A 17,996-nucleotide genomic window follows, 5' to 3' on the forward strand; every position below is an offset into this window, starting at 1 on the left:
GTTACTCTCGCCATATATTAATTGATAATAGAGCAAAATAACCCAACAGTTTCTGTCTTTTGTTTTCTAAAACAGGCTAGTAAAGTAGGATTCCCTCCCGCTGCCCTTTTTTAAAAAACAGACAGACTGAACCTTCAATCTTTGAAAATTTACTTTGGAACTTTCAGTGGGATTTATTTATTTCAGAGTAAGCATGCCTCAGATTACGATGTGCGAGAGAGTGACTTTTACAAGGTCATACGGCACATTCATAACTTTAACAGGGACTCTGCTCGAGATTTCCCTGATCCAAGAGGCTTAGATTTTATGGACCCTGGCTGGGATTCAGAGAGCATTGATTCAGGCCAAGGGGCCTGTACTAGACCAGTAAACTTCTTTTTAACAGCAGACCCTCTCCTCATGCAGTATCCCAAACTAGTTTTGAAATTTCCCCCAATGTCAAAATCAGTTTGTAATGCAGAGTGAGGAGTTGTTTTATTGACAAAGGAAAAAAGTATGACCTCTTTTGGCTCAGAGGACTGTTTGGCTGGATCTTTGGATTCACAGTCTACACGTGCGAGAGAATGTTAAAATCGCTAAGATAACTTCAGCTGTGGAGGTGAACGTGGTTTTGTCGAAAGGCCTCTTACCGTTTTGTCCAAATGCCATTTCCACGCTCAGAGAGATGTCATCTCCACTGTTAGTCAAGAGCAATGTCACTTCCAGTTGATGGACAGTCGGGTTCTATGTGCAGCTGCGATTCTGTGTGATGGTGACAATGTTGATCCCGCAAGAGAGATGTAGAGTTCAGATGTTCATCTGATACTTCTAGGCATGGAAAAAATCTCTCTGGCAGCACGAGCTGGCCATTGCAGCAGTGTGTATGTACAGTTTTCCATGCAACTGTTTGGAAGAGAGGTTTGTCCCAGTGTTAGGTGTGGGGCTTGTTTAAAAATAACTTGGCGGGTCACAGGCAAGAGGAGAGTGCTCAAATGAGCATGTCATTGTTTGCAGCTGAATTTGAAAGCCTGGCTTAGGGATTGGCAAGTGTAAAGGTTGTTAATGATATGCGCTCCGAGGAGGAATGGACATCAGTTCCAAGTTCATTTTGTTCCTGTGATAAGCAGCCTGGTGTCTTCTTGAAAGCCGGAGAGCTGCCGTTATAACAGAGGAGCTTTTTCTGTGTAAATTGATACAAAAATTTAATTTCACTGTAGATTCTATATTTCTTATTGCTGAATATCTCTCTCTCTCTCTCTCCACACACACCCCCCCAGAGGTGGGATCCAACCAGTTCTCACCACTTCTCTAGAAGTGGTTACTAATATTTTCTGAGTGCCGAGAAGGGGTTACTAAAGCAACCTCCCTGCCCAATAGGGACTGGAGGTGCGTGTGTGCGGCGGCGCCACTGTTTGAATCCCACCACCATCGGAACCTGTTATTAACATTTTTGGATCCCACCACTGCACACACGCTTTTGCTTTTCCTTCAATGGGAATCCAAACCAGCTTACATCTCTCCCTATCTCCATTTCATCCTCATAACAACCTTTGAGCAGTGGTGGGATTCAAATAATTTAACAACCGGTTCCAGTGGTGGGATTCAAATAATTTAACAACCGGTTCCGGTGGTGGGATTCAAGTAATTTAACAACTGGTTGTTTACAAGCACCATTTTAACAACCGGTTCTGCCGAAGTGGTGCGAACCGGCTGAATCCCACCACTGCTTTGAGGTGAGTTAGGCTGATACCAGCCCTTCCCGCACAGGCACTTTAAACGTTTTGAGGCAGGAAATAAAACACTTCCTGCAAGGAGCTCCGCATAGCTTTTACCCCAAAACATTTTAATTTCCAGCCTGAAAGCAACTTAAACGTATCCTCAAGAATAGTGATTATTTTGCTGTTACGTTTTCAAAAAGTTTTTTCTTGCTCTTAAAAAAAATATATCCCCATGCCTTTTTGTAGTCCGTGGACTTTCTCCTTGGTGCCATTTTCTGAACGCACTCTATTCTGTCTCTCCTGGTTGTTTTTGTCAGTTCTGGTTTTTATTTTTTTTTATTTGGGGGGCTGAAATCTACGTGACTTACATGAGCTATGGCAAATTGCAGCAGAAAACATTGAAGCATTGAACCCATGAAGAATGTTAAAAATAGAAAAATCACAAAATGGCATTCAGGAGGTGTTTTGAGGCGGTTGGTGCAGACAAATTGGGGGGGGGGGAAGAAATCAAAAATGTTTTGGACAAAATGGAAAGGGCCAGAGTATGACTGACCCAAAGTCACCTAGCCAGCATCCATGGCAGAGTAAAATTGGAATTGAACCTTCCTGCTCCTGGACGGCAACACCTCAGGAATGTCACCGCTGTGCCAAGGAACAATAGTGTTTTTGTGATAATTAGGGAGTGATGAGGAAATAAGGGGTCGCTTTTTGTGACCAGGCAGTGACATCCTTTTAGGAGCTCTGAGCAAGCATTGCTCCTTGTTGAATTGGATCTTGCACAAGGCAAGAGAAGAGGCTGTGACCTGGGGAAGCTTAGAGGTTACATAATCCAGTAATCAAGCTCAAGCAGTCCAATGCTGAGCAGGCCAAGGCAACATGTTTTACTGGTGGCTTGAACAGATGTCTCACGGGGAGAAATTTGGCAGGGGTGGTTTTTTTCTCAACAGGAAAATGCAGTGAGTCAGGAAGGATTGCTGTTGACTCTTTGCCTGAGAAATGCACAGGAGCCCTGCCAGACAAGAAGAGATGCCGTTAAACCATACACATTCCAGCAGGATAGCTGTGCTAGTTTGTTGCAGCAAAACCACAGAAAGACTCATGACTTCTGAAAGATTTCTGAGAGCTTCTTGCCGTAAATGTTAAGTCAAAGCACATGCTAACTTGTTAGGTAAATGGTGTGTGTGCACTAGGAGGCAAGAATATGTATAGGACAGTGGGAGCCATGGTGTAGCAGGGGTGGAGTGAGGGGGAACTGCGCCCAGAGCACATGCGCATCCTGTGCCCCTGCCACGGCACTGTCTGCCCCCGCTCTGCCCTGGAATGCCTCACCATGCTCCCTCCACGCTGCAGCCACGTCCCCACTGTGGCTCCATTCGGGGCTTCAACCCCCCTTGTCCCATTAACGCTACGCCACTGTGCTGTAGTGGTTAAGGTGTTAGACTGGGACTTGGGAAACCCAGGTTCGAATCCCCACTTGTGCCATGGAAGCTTGCTGTGTGACCTTGGGCCAATTGCACACTCTTAGCACTGACCCTGGCTAGTATGTGGATAGAGAACTCCAAATAATACCAGGGTCCCTATGCAGAGACAGGCATGGCAAACCACCTCTGAATTTCTCTTGCCTTGAAAACCATATGAGGCATCATAAATCAGCTGTGATTAAATGACAAAAAAGGGACTTTTAACCCACTCTCAGAGCCCAGCGGTATAATCAGAAATATACTAAACAGGCCTGGCATGATTAATTATGCTGAGTACATAAAGAACTAGCATAAGCTTTCATGAGTCCACACCGGATGTAGGACATTCCTGATTATGCTCCTTGCTGACAGTCCTTGGATTGGATATCTAAAGGGTGCTGGTCTAGCTGGGCCATTGATCTGATGTGTCATGGCTACTCACATTCTTAGGATCACAAGCTTGTGACAGTGCGATCACTAAATTGGCAAGGAGGAAAACTGGTACGAAACTAGAGAGCTCTAGCTCCGTGGCTATTTTTCTGATGTAAATCCTACCCCTCACTGCTATGTAAATCCTACCCCTCATTGAGCCCTCCGGGGGAGGGCAGTTAATAATAATAATAATAATAATAATAATAATAATAATAATAATAATAATAATAATAATAATAATAATAATAATAATAATAATAATAATAATAATAACCTTTGCAAAAAGTACGGCCTGCCCTGTAGCAAGACCTGGTACGAGCACAAGCCAGAGAAGTCCACAGAAAATGAAGAAGCAAAAATACTCTGGGACTTTAGAATACAGACAGACAGACACCTGGCACACAACACCCCAGACATAACACAGTGATAGAGAAGAAACATGTTTGGATCATCGATGTTGCTGTGCCAGTTGACAGCAGGGTAGAGGACAAAGAGCTGGAAAAGATCACAAAAATACAAGGATCCCACAAATTGAAGTTGAACGACAGGCAAAAGAACAACAGTAATCCCCACTAGTAGTCGGTGCTCTAGGAGGAATCCCAAGAAATCTTGAAAACGATCTGAAAGTTTCCAACTTGACAGAACATCAGTCCACATGCCGCAAGAAAGCAGCACTTAGAACTGCACATTTTCACGCAGTCAACCTCTAATATCCTAGGTCCTTGGGAAGGACTCGATATTCAGAGATGAATTCCAGACAGTTGTGCTGTGTTGTTATGTGTATAATAATAATAATATTTAGCAGTATCCAGGTATCCGTGTGGTGAATGAAAAATGAACTTTTGGATGGGGAACATTTCAACCAGCAAGCAGCTATGCTTCAGTGAAAAAAGTCTTCTGCACCTGGCTACTTTGTTGACTTCGAGGACTCCGACGAGCCATATCCACTTTGCAAGCTGGCTTTTCCTCCAGACTTGGACGCATTCCGAACTCACCCTGTCACTATTAATTATGCCGAGTGCCCAAAGCAAAGGGCCAATTCTGTAGAAACTCTTGCTCAGCATTTCAGGACAAATTGACAAGTGAACATTCTGGCTTGCCATCAGTTTTCCAAAATAATTCTGGGAACGTCTTTCCTTTAGATGATGACAGGTCAAAGCAGGTGCTCATCTATGGATTGATTTGTTGTTGTTGGTGTTCAGCAAGAGTGAGGCATTAGTCTCCTTGCCAGAAGAACAGAATTCTGACTAAATGGCCTGGGTTAGATCATATAACTCCCTTTACTGAAGTTCAGAAGCCTTTCTTTGTCAAAATAAGGCTCTTTCCACTGGAGCATAACTGTTTGTAGAGGGAAGAAATCTTAGGCTCCAGCCAAATGTAATTTATAGGCCTGATCTGGGAAGTTGAGCAGACAATGTGTTCTTTTTTCACTTTGAAAAGCTATATTATATGCTACGTGTATTTATTTGGGGGAATAAGGGCATTGAATTTGCTTCTGAGGAAAAGTTTTAGGATTGTGAAATAAGAAATCGAATGTGTGCTTCACAGAGCAATGGTTTGTGGGGGTATTTCTCTAAGCACATTTATTATTCTTGGGGCTTAAGTGTCTAACATGTAGGGCAACAAAACTATTTAATTGTGAGATCAGATGTCACACAGTCACATGCAACTTGTGGTTTCCTTTCAATTCTTGAGTGAGTGCATAATTAGGAACAGAATTAGGATCAGAATTAGGATCAGAATTGCTGTATACATGGGAAGGGGCATCAGCCTTCCCTTCTGTGCCATTTTTATAACGGGGGCAGTTTCAGATTTTCCACAACAGGCCCAATAGCATGCTCACAGGGTAGTTTCAGGCTAGGAAAAGAGCAGAAGGAGGAATGTTGAGGTTTACCAAGCCATACCAGTGGGAATGAGGACATGGGAGCGAGACACTGTTGATGATGACAGGATGTTACTTCTGGGACATCCTAGAAATGGTGCCAAACCTTTCTAGGAATCACCAGGAATTCTATGGTTTAGTCATCAAGTTTCTGGAGATGACAGGTGAGAGATGACAAGTGCCATTTCTGGAGAGAGGACAGGTGTCATTTTTGTGTTTCCCGTGAAAGTGACATCACACCATTGTCATGATGGTGATTTTTTTTGGTTCATTTTTCTGCGGTGCTACTTCAAAGGTAATCAGTGGGAGCCATAGCCGGAGACATGGCAACTTGAACCATTGTTCCGATCCTACCGGGCCATTGCTTGGGTTGCGAACTCCCTGGTGGGATTTGAAGTTCTCCCAGAATTACAGTTGACCACCTGATGACAGCGATCAGTTTCCCAGGAGAAAACAGCAACTGTAGAGAAGAAGAATAGTTTGGATTTATATCCTCCCTTTCTCTCCTGTAGGAGACTCAAAGGGGCTCACAATCTCCTTGCCCTTCCCCCCTCACAACAAACACCCTGTGAGGTGGGTGGGGCTGAGAGAGCTCCAAAAAGCTGTGTCTAGCCCAAGGTCACCCAGCTGGCATGTGTTGGAATGCACAGGCTAATCTGAATTCCCCACAGCTCAAGTGACAGAGCGGGGAATCAAACCCGATTCCTCCAGATTAGACTGCACCTGCTCTTAACCACTACACCACTGTTGAGGGATGTGAGGGCATCACATCCCTGCTTAGCCCCATCCCACCGAAAACTCTGCCCTCTCCAGGCTCTGCTCCAAATCTTCTGGAATATTCCAATCTGGAGCTGGCAAACCTAGTACATGCAGGAATTGAGGCGAACCCACAATTCACTTGATTGTGTAGTGTCTGACAGTGTCCCAGACCTGAACTTTGTACTTGGTCACATGTGCATGTTTGCTCTGCACATTACACATATTGTGTAGAGTGAGGTACTAACTTTGAGAACAGTCGTATATGGTATGCCACTGCTTGGGAGCTTTTTGTCCAAGTCAAGAGTGGAGTCTCCCTTAGTCATCAGAGAAATTGTAGCTTCCATAGATTTGGAAATGAAAGGTTCTCTGAAATACCAGTCCTTTGGAACCATAAATGATTACCTGACATGTGCAATTGGTTTCAGTAACACAAAGAAAGTGTTTCATTGCAACAAACTGCTGAATTAAATTTCAGGCATGTACACAGTGGAATGCATAATTTAATATGAGTATTTATAGGACAGTAAAACGCTGTCTGAGTCCAGCAATATAATCCTGAATAGACTCAAAAGAAAATGAAGCGTATCAGTTATAGTCTCCGGCATGGATGTCAAAGTGCTCACTCTTCTGTTCCTAAAAGTTCAGCAGTCATTGGTACAATTTACAACAAAATATGTGCTTAACAACCCAATCTAGAGCCTGAGGTGGCCGGGGATGGCATCACTTCTGTGCCACTGTGCCACTTCCCAAGGACTTCCAGGTGGTGTGGGGAGGCAGCTAAAAGATTTTTAAAAACTCTGCTGCCTTGAAGTCCCCCATAGGCCTCAACAGAGTTAGGGTGGCTTAAGTTTGAAGCCCTGGCCATGGAGTTCCTGACTCAAGCCCAGGTAGAAGCCAACTAAAGTTGGGTCCACCCCCAGCAATGCCCCAGCCCCTGTGCCTGCAGCTGCTTGAACACCAGCATTGATCTACAATTGTGCTCACTTCTGGGTTTCACCACTGCAGAACTGTGGGATGCCCAGCTACCACTGCCTTTGGCCTCTCTGCTGGTGGGGGTACACTTTACGCTTTTTCCTGAATAAAATACATGACTGAACTCAGCTCTTCTTGCAGATTTTGACTACACTCCCCCCCACCCCCAGTGGATCAGACTAGACAAATCTGGATTTATGAATCACACCAAAAAGGTTGGGAACCACTATGTTAGGGAACCAAATCTGTGAATAACCTTCTGGAAGAAGTTGAGAAGGCTTGTGGGCTGGCCAATTTTAGAACTGTGAGGATGGCCACTTTTTGCAAGATTTTTTTTTCTGTTCTGGCTGTCTTGGTGGTTGGCTGAGGTTCTGCTGCAATTTTAACTGTAATGAATATATTGCTGAGACTTCATTGAAATGACTATTTTTGTGTTAGATGACATTCAGTTGTTTTTGTTGCGTTTTCTGTTTTGTGATTTTTAGTATATTTTGTTCACTGGCTTGAATGTTGGGGAGGGTTGGACATAATCTTAAAAAAACCCACTGATCTCTACTTATCCTCCTTCCTGAGGAACTCAGGGTGGCACACATGTTATTCAGGAAAAAGACAGGTGTCTGTGATGCCTGCAGAGCAAATGTAAATGTTCTAGGAAATCTTCTCAAAATTGTGGGTTCTAGCAATGGCGTAGATGCCATGGGAACATGGGGGGACATGTGCCCTGGGCACATGCCAATTAGTCACAGGGGGAGCAAAATGCCCCCCACGTGATAATGCCCCTGGGCCTGGGAGCAGGGAGCAACACGGCTGCGGCTTGAGCACTCCAGCCGTGGCTATGCTGCTTCCTACTCTGAGCCCAGGCTGGAGCACCCCACTCTCTCTCAGAGGGAGGGGAGCTCCAGTCTCCAGCCACAGTGTTTTCCTTTTTTTAAGCCAAAAGAGACCTCGACTTTTAAAAAAGTGCCAAGGGAGGGTGGCAGGGAGGGGCCTTTCTCCGGCCAGGAGTCTGGCTGGGCTGCGGCTCTGCCCCCAGTAGCTCCTCAGCCATTCCCATGGCTGGGGAGGGAGGCAGGGAGGGGCTCTCTCCAGCTCAGGACTCTGGCTGGGCTGCTGCTGGGCCAAGGAGGAGGGAAGGCAGTGCCCCAGGACCAGGAGGTAAGTGGGGCATGGTACAGGGAGTGTGGTGTGGGGCCCGATGAGGGGGTGGAAAACTCTTAGTCTGTCCTGGGCTCCATTTTGGCCAGCTATGCCTCTGGGTGCTACAAAGCAGGGAAGCAACGAAGCAGGGGTCCATTTTGGCCAGCTACACCTCTGAGTGCAATGAAGGGAGGGGGAAATGAAAGTGAAAAGATTTAAGTCAGGTGGGGAAAATAAACTGGACTGCTCTCCGCACAGCATTGGGCAAAGCATCTTCAACCCATCCTGGGGGGGAAAGATAGCTAGTTTGGCGATTTTTGAAAACCTTGGGCTAGAAGAAAAGGCTTAACCTGAAGACGTCCTTGGGGAGAAAGCTGTGTGGAGTTCCTACCCAAGGAATGCTTCTTTCAACGTCCTTACGACATTATATTTGTTGTGTGCAGAAAAGACTTCTGTGACTCAAAAGGGATGGCATAACATGAATCAGTTCATTCGATAGGATGATACATCTAGTAATTGGATTAGGAAGTGCAGTAATTAATTTGTTGACATTGACAAGATTATTCGTAGCAAAAAAAAATGTAGAAGCGGAATGGAACGGGATTTGGCAAAGGAGACCAGTCCCTCCTCATACAAGCACAGTTACGTGTTCTGCTTGCACAAAGACACCTTTGGATCCAAGCCACAGCACCTCAGTTTCTCTTCTGTGGTGAAGGTAACTACCTCTTCACCATTGAAAGGATTGTTTGGGGGTGGGGGGAGGGGTATGGCCTTGGAAGAAACATGCTACAAGTCCACAACTCTACAGACCAAATTTATCCACTGCAGAAGATCCTTTTGGAATGTAGGTTGGGCAGCCACTTGAGTTTTCCCCAGAGTGATGTCTGTCTTCTCTAGGAATTGACAAAAACTCTATGATTTTACCATGCAGTTTTGGTCAATTCCTGATGAGGTGTGCCATCACTTTTGGTTTCATTGGAAACAATATCACAGCCAGCCCCAATTACCCACCCTGACTGATTCAAGGTATGGCACCCTTATAGTGCATAAATTATTTGTGGGGGTTTTCTTTTTCTTTTAGTGTGTATCAGTAAAACTGGATCAAGTACCCTGAAGCCCTGTTTCAAAATAGGTCTCCTTTAATTTTAAACCTTCCCATTGCAGCAGCTAATCTCCAACGTTCCTGGTTACTTCTTTTCTCCAGACATCCATCTCCAACCTAAAAAATTCTAAAATGCAGAAAATACCCCACAGATTACCACAAACCTTGTCTGTCAGCGCAGAGACGATCTGCTTTTTGTTGGAAACCTCAGTTGCACAATGATGAAATGGGAACGTAATAAAACGCTTTCTCTGCCACCTGTGTTTTACTTCACTAGATGTAACCTTTCTTGTGGCATTTTGTTTTGTCTCCTGTTTTCAGATGACACGGGTTGCCCCAGCAGCCAGTCAGTATCACCAGTGAAGACTCCTCCTGATACTGGACACAGTCCAGTCAGTTTTTGTACTGGCAGTGATGGAGACCACACAAGAAAGAAATTTAATTCAGGAACAATGGGGGACGGAATGCAACAGTCGGCTCGACATAAGAAGGAAACAAAGACCAGCCTCGCCAAGCCGGGTAAGGCACTTTAGATTTTGCAATTTTCATTGCTGTCGTTCCATTAGGATGTAGAAGAGCTGCTAGTTTTGTTTTCTTTAATCTTGCCAATATCATACGGGCCCCAGCTATAAAGAATAAAATTACACAGACCTCAGCGGTGTTCCTTGTCTTGAGGCACATGTGTTGAATACTAAAAATGTGATGTTAGAATCACTTGGAGCTGGTTGTGTTATATATAAAATCAGGAAACAGTTTCACACTTGGAATGAAGTGCAAAATTTTTTTTAACATGGTATTTTATTGTTTTGGTGGTGTTCAATCATGTCTCATTCCTTGGGGATGATTTTCTACTGGGAATAAAAGGTTCCTTTATTGTTAGCTCAAAATGCATGGTGGTTACTAATAAATCTAATTTAATTTGGCTCTTTTTCATCAATCTATTTAATATATGTGTGTGTGTGTGTGTGCTTTCTCCATAATTTTATTTTGTAGTGTTAACTGGCTTCTCCTGCTCTTCTTAATGTGTAAAACAAGATTGTAATTTGAACGAAGCCTTGATTAGGTAAAGAAACAGGTCTGATTCTTTACTGATTCTGACAGAAGGGAAGAAAGGCCGTTTAAAATTCGGCTTTCTCTAGGAAACATGTTATGACTTACTTTTGATCATCAACTGAAAAAGGAGTCCCATAATCGGTTTTTCCCCAATAACCTGTAGAGGAGCAAGATAGACACCTATTCTTGTGAACAGGTGTGGAGCTTGGCTATAACAAGTCTCAGGAAGCTCAGTTTTTTGGTATAGGAAGCATAAATTAATATGTTGGAACTGTTCATAGGCTTGGATGGCAGACAGCTCTCCAGCACAATGGTTCAGTGGTCCAGTACATGATTTGAATGTATTGTAGCAGGTGTTGGAGGAGAACTGTGTCTGCCTGACCCTCTAAAAAGCTGCTGCTGGTTAAGGAGACAAGACTGAGTCAGGTGGGCTAGTGTTCTAACTCAGTGTAAGGAAGTTTCTCATGGAGCCATAAAAAGCCTTCATGTGAAGGTGATGGTAATAATAATAATAATGGGCAAAGCCAGCATGGTGCAGTCATTAAGAGCAGGTGGATTCTAATCTGGAGAACCAGGTTTGATTCCATGCTCCTCCACCTGAGTGGCAGAGGCTTATCTGGTAAACCAGATGTGTTTCCGCACTCCTACATTCCTGCATGGTGAGCTTGGGCTAGTCACAGTTCCCTCTGAACTCTCTCAGCCCCACCTACCTCACAAGGTGTCTGTTGTGGGGAGAGGAAGGGAAAGGAGCTTGTAAGCCACCTTCAAACTCCTTACAGGAGAGAAAGGTGAGGTATTAATCCAAACTACTCCTACTCCTACTCCTCCTCTTCTTCTTCTCCAATGGGCTGTCCTAAAGTGACATGCCTTGATGGAAACCACAGCCTATGACAAAAACATGATGGTGCTTATATCTGCTGAGGAGATCGTCAGGTCTTGACCAATATGGCCTTGATGAGGACTGTTTCCCTCCAATGGAGAATATTATTTATTTATTTTGAGTGTTCATGTCCTGCTTTTCTATTTAATAATAACTACTCAATGTAACTTACAATATAAAATCCATGCAAAAGAGTTAAAACTTGTATACACAGAGGACAGCATTATCTTTTTTAAAAAGCCCTCTGGAATAAAAAGGAAAGTTCTCACCTGACTGAGAAAGAAGCCTCTAGTCTAGAGGAAGTACCTGAATGGGCGGGAGAGAGAGAGCAAGTTCCAAAGCTGGTGAATTTTTGCATTCTGATGTCGGAAATCAGTGCTCATTCTTTTGGCTAAGATCAACTGTGTGGAAATTAGTGCTTGAACATTACTTGGAATGCTTCAGAATATTTCTTCCACCCTTCCTCTTAGGACTATAGTATGGTATTATTTGTACTCACCTCTGTTTTATTTGTACATAAACTTTGTGGGGTAAGCTAGGCTGAGCTTTGGTGACCGCTCCAAGATCATCTCATGAGCTTCATGGGTGGAAATTGGAGCCTCCTTTCAGCCGTTCTAGTTCAGTTCCCTAACCACTGCGCTATAGTGGTCAGTGATGACTAAACATGCACTTTCTGCCCATGCTTGGGAATGACAACTTCTGGCCACTGGAGAAATAGTTTCATGATCAGGAATCAATGCATTCTCCTGCCTGGACTGATATAGGACAACCACTGGGTGGAGAAGTCACGAATGCCAAGCCAGGAAACCATTTCTAGGGGATTTTCCTGTCACTTGGCTCCTGCCGGGTTTAGCAGCCAAGACCGCTGATAGCGTTTGCAAGGGGTGGGTTGCAGCAGCTCTGGAGCAGGGGATATGCCTTCAGCTAGGATGGTATTTCATTCCCTTGATCCTGGCCTTTCCTGCTGTCACAAATGATACAACAGAGTGCGGGTGAAACAACAGAGGGGACTTGGAACAGGAGCTCCTGCATGTGAGCTCCCAAAGGCACCTGGTGGGCCACTGCGAGTAGCAGAGTGCTGGAGTAGATGGACTCTGGTCTGATCCAGCTGGCTTGTTCTTATGTTCTTATGGGATGATGTCTTTTGCCCTGATATTTGTGCATTACGGGCAACTAGCCCTTGTCATTTGGCAAAGTAGAGAATGGAAGAACCTTGTTTTTCTGGGTTATTAATCTTGGAATTCCCTTTAGTGACTGACAGGGTGATCCTTGGCTTCATATTGGGTCAAATCCAGCATGAAATTTGCACTTGTAGAATTCTTGCACAAGCAGAAATGCAAGAAAAAGACAGTGGTACTCCTTTGCTTTCTTTTGCACAGCAATCCTGGTATCCCCTTGGTGGTTTAAAACATCAAAAACGCGCTAGACATTTGATGTGTTAACACTTCTTGATTGGAGGATGCAGGTTTGGCAGTCTCAAGTCTTAGCACCCAGATGGGCTGAAGACCCCCAAATACACATGGTTGGGTGTCTGAAAAGGGCCCTGCTTCTTTGTTTGATTTAAGCTCCTGGGGGCGGAGGGGCAAGAAGAAGAAGAAGAGGAAGAGGAGGAGGAGGAGGAGGAGGAGTTTGGATTTATATCCCCCCTTTCTCTCCTGAAGGAGACTCAAAGGGGCTTACAATCTCCTTGCCCTTCCCCCCCTCACAACAAACACCCTGTGAGGTGGGTGGGGCTGAGAGAGCTCCGAAAAGCTGTGACTAGCCCAAGGTCACCCAGCTGGCGTGTGTGGGAATGTACAGGCTAATCTGAATTCCCCAGATAAGCCTCCACAACTCAAGCGGCAGAGCTGGGAATCAAACCCGGTTCCTCCAGATCAGAGTGCACCTGTTCTTGGCAGAGTGCACCTGCTCTTGGCCACCTGCTCTTAGCCACTACGCCACTGCTGCTGTTTGCTTAGAACTCCTCAGTGCTGGTGTTTTGCCACTAAGGATGATCGAGAGGGTGATGCTAAAAGTAAAGAGAGTTACAGATGCACCAGGGCAGAGCACCCTACCCAAATCAGATGCAACGTGATTTTAAGTACTTCATTTAGCACCTGCCCTTTATTTTATTTTCCTTAATGTGCCTGGATCCTGTCCTTTGCAGTAACCAAAGTTTGTGCCTTGCAAAAATAAAGTTCTGTTGAACTTGAGAAAGTCCTCACGAGTCCATACCCACCTGCCTGGCTCCTTGGCATACTCCTGAATGATACCCCTGCGAGGTTGACTTTGGGCAACTGCATTAATGGGGGGGGGGGTAGATTTTACCTGAAGTGGTGGTGGCAACTGAAAGGGGCGTGGTGCGAAACAATGGCTAGTCATGCCCCACAGTGTGTCAGAGACCACGGCACAAGACCAAACCGAAAGATTCCGAATGCTTCTGAATGCGAAAGGCGGAAAACTTTCTGCTTGATCACCATGCACCTTAACGTTTAAGATCCCAGAGATGCTTTGGTGGGGAGAGGTGGGGATCTGCAGGACATTCTACAGCACAATAGACTTCATATTGATTTTACAGCATGAAATTGTGCTCTTGAGAGAAGCACACACATTAAAAAGGTTTTATATATATAAACCTGCTTGTCATGTTGTGCTGGGTGTGCTGCTTTTTGTTCTCTGTTTGTTGCAAAGATCAGCTAACGGAGGACAGAATTAATGCGTTTGGTGTTCAGAAAACAGAATGTACAAAAACTGAATAGCGGCTTTGTCATGGGAGTGGTTTTTGGAGAATAGCTTTGCGTTGACCCATTGTGCTGAACTGCATTTTCAAAACGTTGCTTTGTCTTCTCTCTCTCTGGTAGTTAGATTTTAAAGAGAGCAATTCACTGTAAAGTTGATACTCAAGAATGATGTTTAGTAAGGTGCGTTTGGCACCTTTAAGAAAAGTCAATTACCAGTGAATAGGTGGTTGATGACCTCACCGGTTCCTGCTGTGGCCATTCATTTTGCAGTTAACCTCTTTGGCTTCTCTGTAGGTAAAATCTATGCAGGAGGCATCATTAAAATCAAAGTTATATTACAAAGTACAATATTCATTTGTTCATCAGCTCACTTACAAGCGCCGTCTCAATTGTTGTCACCCAGAAGGCTCAAAAATCTACATTTTGCTAGCATTTGAAACAGAAAGCATAATGCCAAATGCGACATGTTAAGTGACCATTGAACAAGTATTGATCAGATGTGTTATTAAGAGATTAGTTTGCAGATGATGTCTGTAATATTAGAGATTTACAGTGCAATTCTGGGAGGGGTGTGTGTGAGCTGAATTCACTCAGGAGTTGGAGTGGTGATTAAGGGCAGTACACTCTAATCTGGAGAACCTGGTTTGATTCCTCACTCCTCCACATGAATGGCAAACTCTTATCTGGTGAAATGGATTTGTTGCCCCACTCCTAGACATGAAGCCTGTTGGGTGACCTGGGGCTAGTCACAGTTCTCTCAGAACTCTCTCAGCCCCACCTACCTCATAAGGTATCTGTTGTGGGGAGAGGAAGGGAAGGAGTTTGTAAGCTGCTTTGAGATGCCTTACAGTTGAGAAAAGTGGAGTATAAATCCAAATTATTGTTCTTATGCGGTATTGAGGGACCTACACTGATGTTGGGAAGCTGTATGGCACCATGATGCCCAGACCACAGTGCCGCTGAGGTGGCCATGTTCCTCCACCACAGAAGCCTGAGCTGCGCCAGAAGAAGAGAAGAAGAAGAAGAGTTGGATTTATATCCCCCCTTTCTCTCCTATAGGAGACCCAAAGGGGCTTACAAACTCCTTTCCCTTCCCCCCTCACAACAAACACCCTGTGAGGTAGGTGGGGCTGAGAGAGCTCCGTAGAGCTGTGACTAGCCCAAGATCACCCAGCTGGAGTGTGTTGGAGTGTACAGGCTAATCTGAATTCCCCAGATTAGCCTCCTCAGCTCAAACAGCAGAGCGGGGAATCAAACCTGGTTCCTCCAGATTAGAGTACACCTGCTCTTAACCACTATGTCACTGCTGCTCCTCAGAGAGGGCATTCCTATAATCAACTTCCTGAACCCTTGTGGCCTGGGATCACTCCCATTTGCTGGTATGCCGGCAAAATCAGTGGTACAGCCCATTGAGTTTCATAGGCCACTTTCATGCAGGAAGAGGCCGTGTCACTCTCGGCTTGCTCTTTGTAGCACTATGTTTGTGCCATCCTATCTCCCACCCTTAGGACTGCACTGTCCACTGCTGAAGAGAGCTGTCTTACTACTAGGCCAACTTCTTTTAGTATCATAGAGGTTCCCTGGTGGCTTTCCATTCATTCCTTTTCCAGATCCATAATAAACTCCTGGGATTGAATCAAAACATTCCACTCTGCTCCTGGTGGAGTCTTCGTCTAATCCAAGGAGCCTTCTTCTGGTGTAAGGAGCTTTCCAGCAATGCAAAAAAAGGGTTGCACTTACCTGTGATTATTGTTCGTTGAGTCATCTTCTGTACAGGCAGATGTTGGGACTGTGTGTGCGCAGGCCTGCACTTTAGCAGTCTCGTTTGGTACTGCACTGAAGACACAACAAAAACAAAGTTGAATTTGCCTGTAACTTGTTCTTCTGAATGGGTACAAGTGGGATTACACAGGTGGAGTCTGTGCACACCACCCCCAATGTGTGCCACAGAGCATCAAAAAAGTCTACTTTCACTGATGGAAGTTTCCTTGCACTGGAAGAAGACTCAACTGTTAGTGGAGTGGAAGCTTTGGATGCAGACCCTTCACTTTCTGCTTCAAAGTGAGCAGTGGTCTTGCCCATCTGTGTTCCTTTCCTTTCCTCCTTTTTCCATTGCTTCTTTTGATTCTCTAGCAGAGGCGGGGCTACCAGGGGATGGGTGTGTGCCATGCACCAGGCGCACAGTTTTGGGTCACGTGGGGGGCACAAAATTCCCTCTGACATCTCCCCCTTCTCCAGGCCCCTCCCCCTTCCCCCGTGGCACCCCCTTGCGGCGCCCACCCCCCCACCCCCCTTCCCACACTTACCTTAGTTACTTTCCTTTTCCTAGAACTTTTTCAGGCTGAAAAAAAGGCCTGTTCACAGTACAGGCTAAAAATGGCCTGAGGAACTACAGTTCCCAGGATGCCTTGGGGTTCCAAGGTTTCCTGGGAAGTATAGTTCCCATCAGGCCGTTTTTAAGCCTGAACTGTGAATAGGCCTTTTTTTCAGCCTGAAAAAGTTCTAGGAAAAGGAAAGGAACTAAGGTAAGTGTGGAAAGGGGGGAAGGGGGGCACCACGGGGGGGGGGGGCACGGGGGCGGAAAATATAGATTGTGCACCGGGCACAATTTGGCCCAGCTATGCCTCTGTTCTCTAGCTTCTACCACCCATGAGCCTTCTCCATCCTTTCTTGGTGCTTCAGAGGCCCAGACTCCCCTGCCAATTGTGACGTCAAATTGAAAGATCATCTCCTCTATGACGTCTCTGACATCCATATATGCTCACTTCCAGCCAAAAGGAAACCTACATTGCATTTGGTCACATTCTGCCTTCTTGTCCATTCCTTCCCTATATTGTTTCTCTCAAAATGTAGATTTCTAACTCTTCTGGGTAGAGAATTGTCTTGTGGGAGGGCTATGTGAATACTCGGCTATTATTTATTAAGGTGGTTTTCTTCCTGTTGACAATTTTTGATGCTCGTCAGTTTGTACAGTCCCCCTTCCAAGAAGCTGTTCATACACAGATAGTGATACTCGAATGGAAGGATGTCTTTTGCTTAAAGCTTGCCAGTTGGCCTCGGAGCTGCTTCCACCTGGGCCGGGCGAAAATAAGCCCCCGTTATGAAGACAGCAGCGCGTGGGTGTGGCATTTACATGCTTCATCCCCGTGCCACTTGCTACTGCCCACTCTTACCCATATGTCATGTTGCCTCCACGCAGCTCAGTAATCCTCCTTCCTCTCTCCATGGCTGAATCAAAGGTAAAGGGTACACCACGGCTCAGATGGAAACAGAAGAAAGCCTCAAAGGGTTGAAGGGTGGGGTCAATGCTGAACTGAGCATTGTTCTCTCCCCAACTGGGCTGCGAATGGCCACCCGACCTTCAGCCACATCACATTTCTGCCTCTGATTTGGATCAAAGTAAATGCCCCATATTCTGCATTCCCATATGGAAGCAGCCCAGGTCTGAAATCAATGGAATATCTGCACCTCCCAAGAGAAAGGTCTTCAACCGAGAGATGAAGAGATGCAGGCTAGCCTAGTCTCATCAGACCTTGGAAGCTAAGCTGGGTTGGTTCTAGTTAGTGTGTGAGTGTGAGACCACCAAGGAATACTGGGGTCACTATGCAGAGGCGAATGACCCCTGAATGTCTCTTGCCTTGAAAACCCTACTTTTAGGGTTTCCGTGAGTCAGCTGTGACTGGACAGCAGAATAAAAACAAGACATGCAGAAATTTTCTATTGTCCTCTGCTGTTGTTAATATTGTGGCGCAACATCTGAATGCTTTCCGTGCTAGCTTTAACACCAGTTGCACAAACGTTAAGTACTGCTGGTTATATGCCATTAAAGGTTTTGTATTTGTATTTGTATTTGTTTGTAAGTGCTGCTGGCTCCCAGCAACTTTTGATGCTGGGTTCTCCCT

At 45.2% G+C, this 17,996-nt stretch overlaps 1 protein-coding gene across 3 annotated transcripts in view; it reads left to right on the plus strand.

Moving 5' to 3' along the window:
* SYBU (syntabulin) overlaps positions 1-17,996 on the plus strand; it is a 63,787-nt gene that overhangs the window by 24,141 nt on the left and 21,650 nt on the right. For all 3 annotated transcript variants that reach the window (XM_048508004.1, XM_048508005.1, XM_048508006.1), the window contains exon 2: positions 9,763-9,960. In XM_048508004.1, the coding sequence (XP_048363961.1) occupies positions 9,763-9,960 (198 nt within the window). The remainder of the gene's footprint in view (positions 1-9,762; positions 9,961-17,996) is intronic.

Source organism: Sphaerodactylus townsendi, linkage group LG09, assembly GCF_021028975.2.
Source record: "Sphaerodactylus townsendi isolate TG3544 linkage group LG09, MPM_Stown_v2.3, whole genome shotgun sequence".
In the NCBI taxonomy this organism is placed as follows: Eukaryota; Metazoa; Chordata; class Lepidosauria; order Squamata; family Sphaerodactylidae; genus Sphaerodactylus; species Sphaerodactylus townsendi.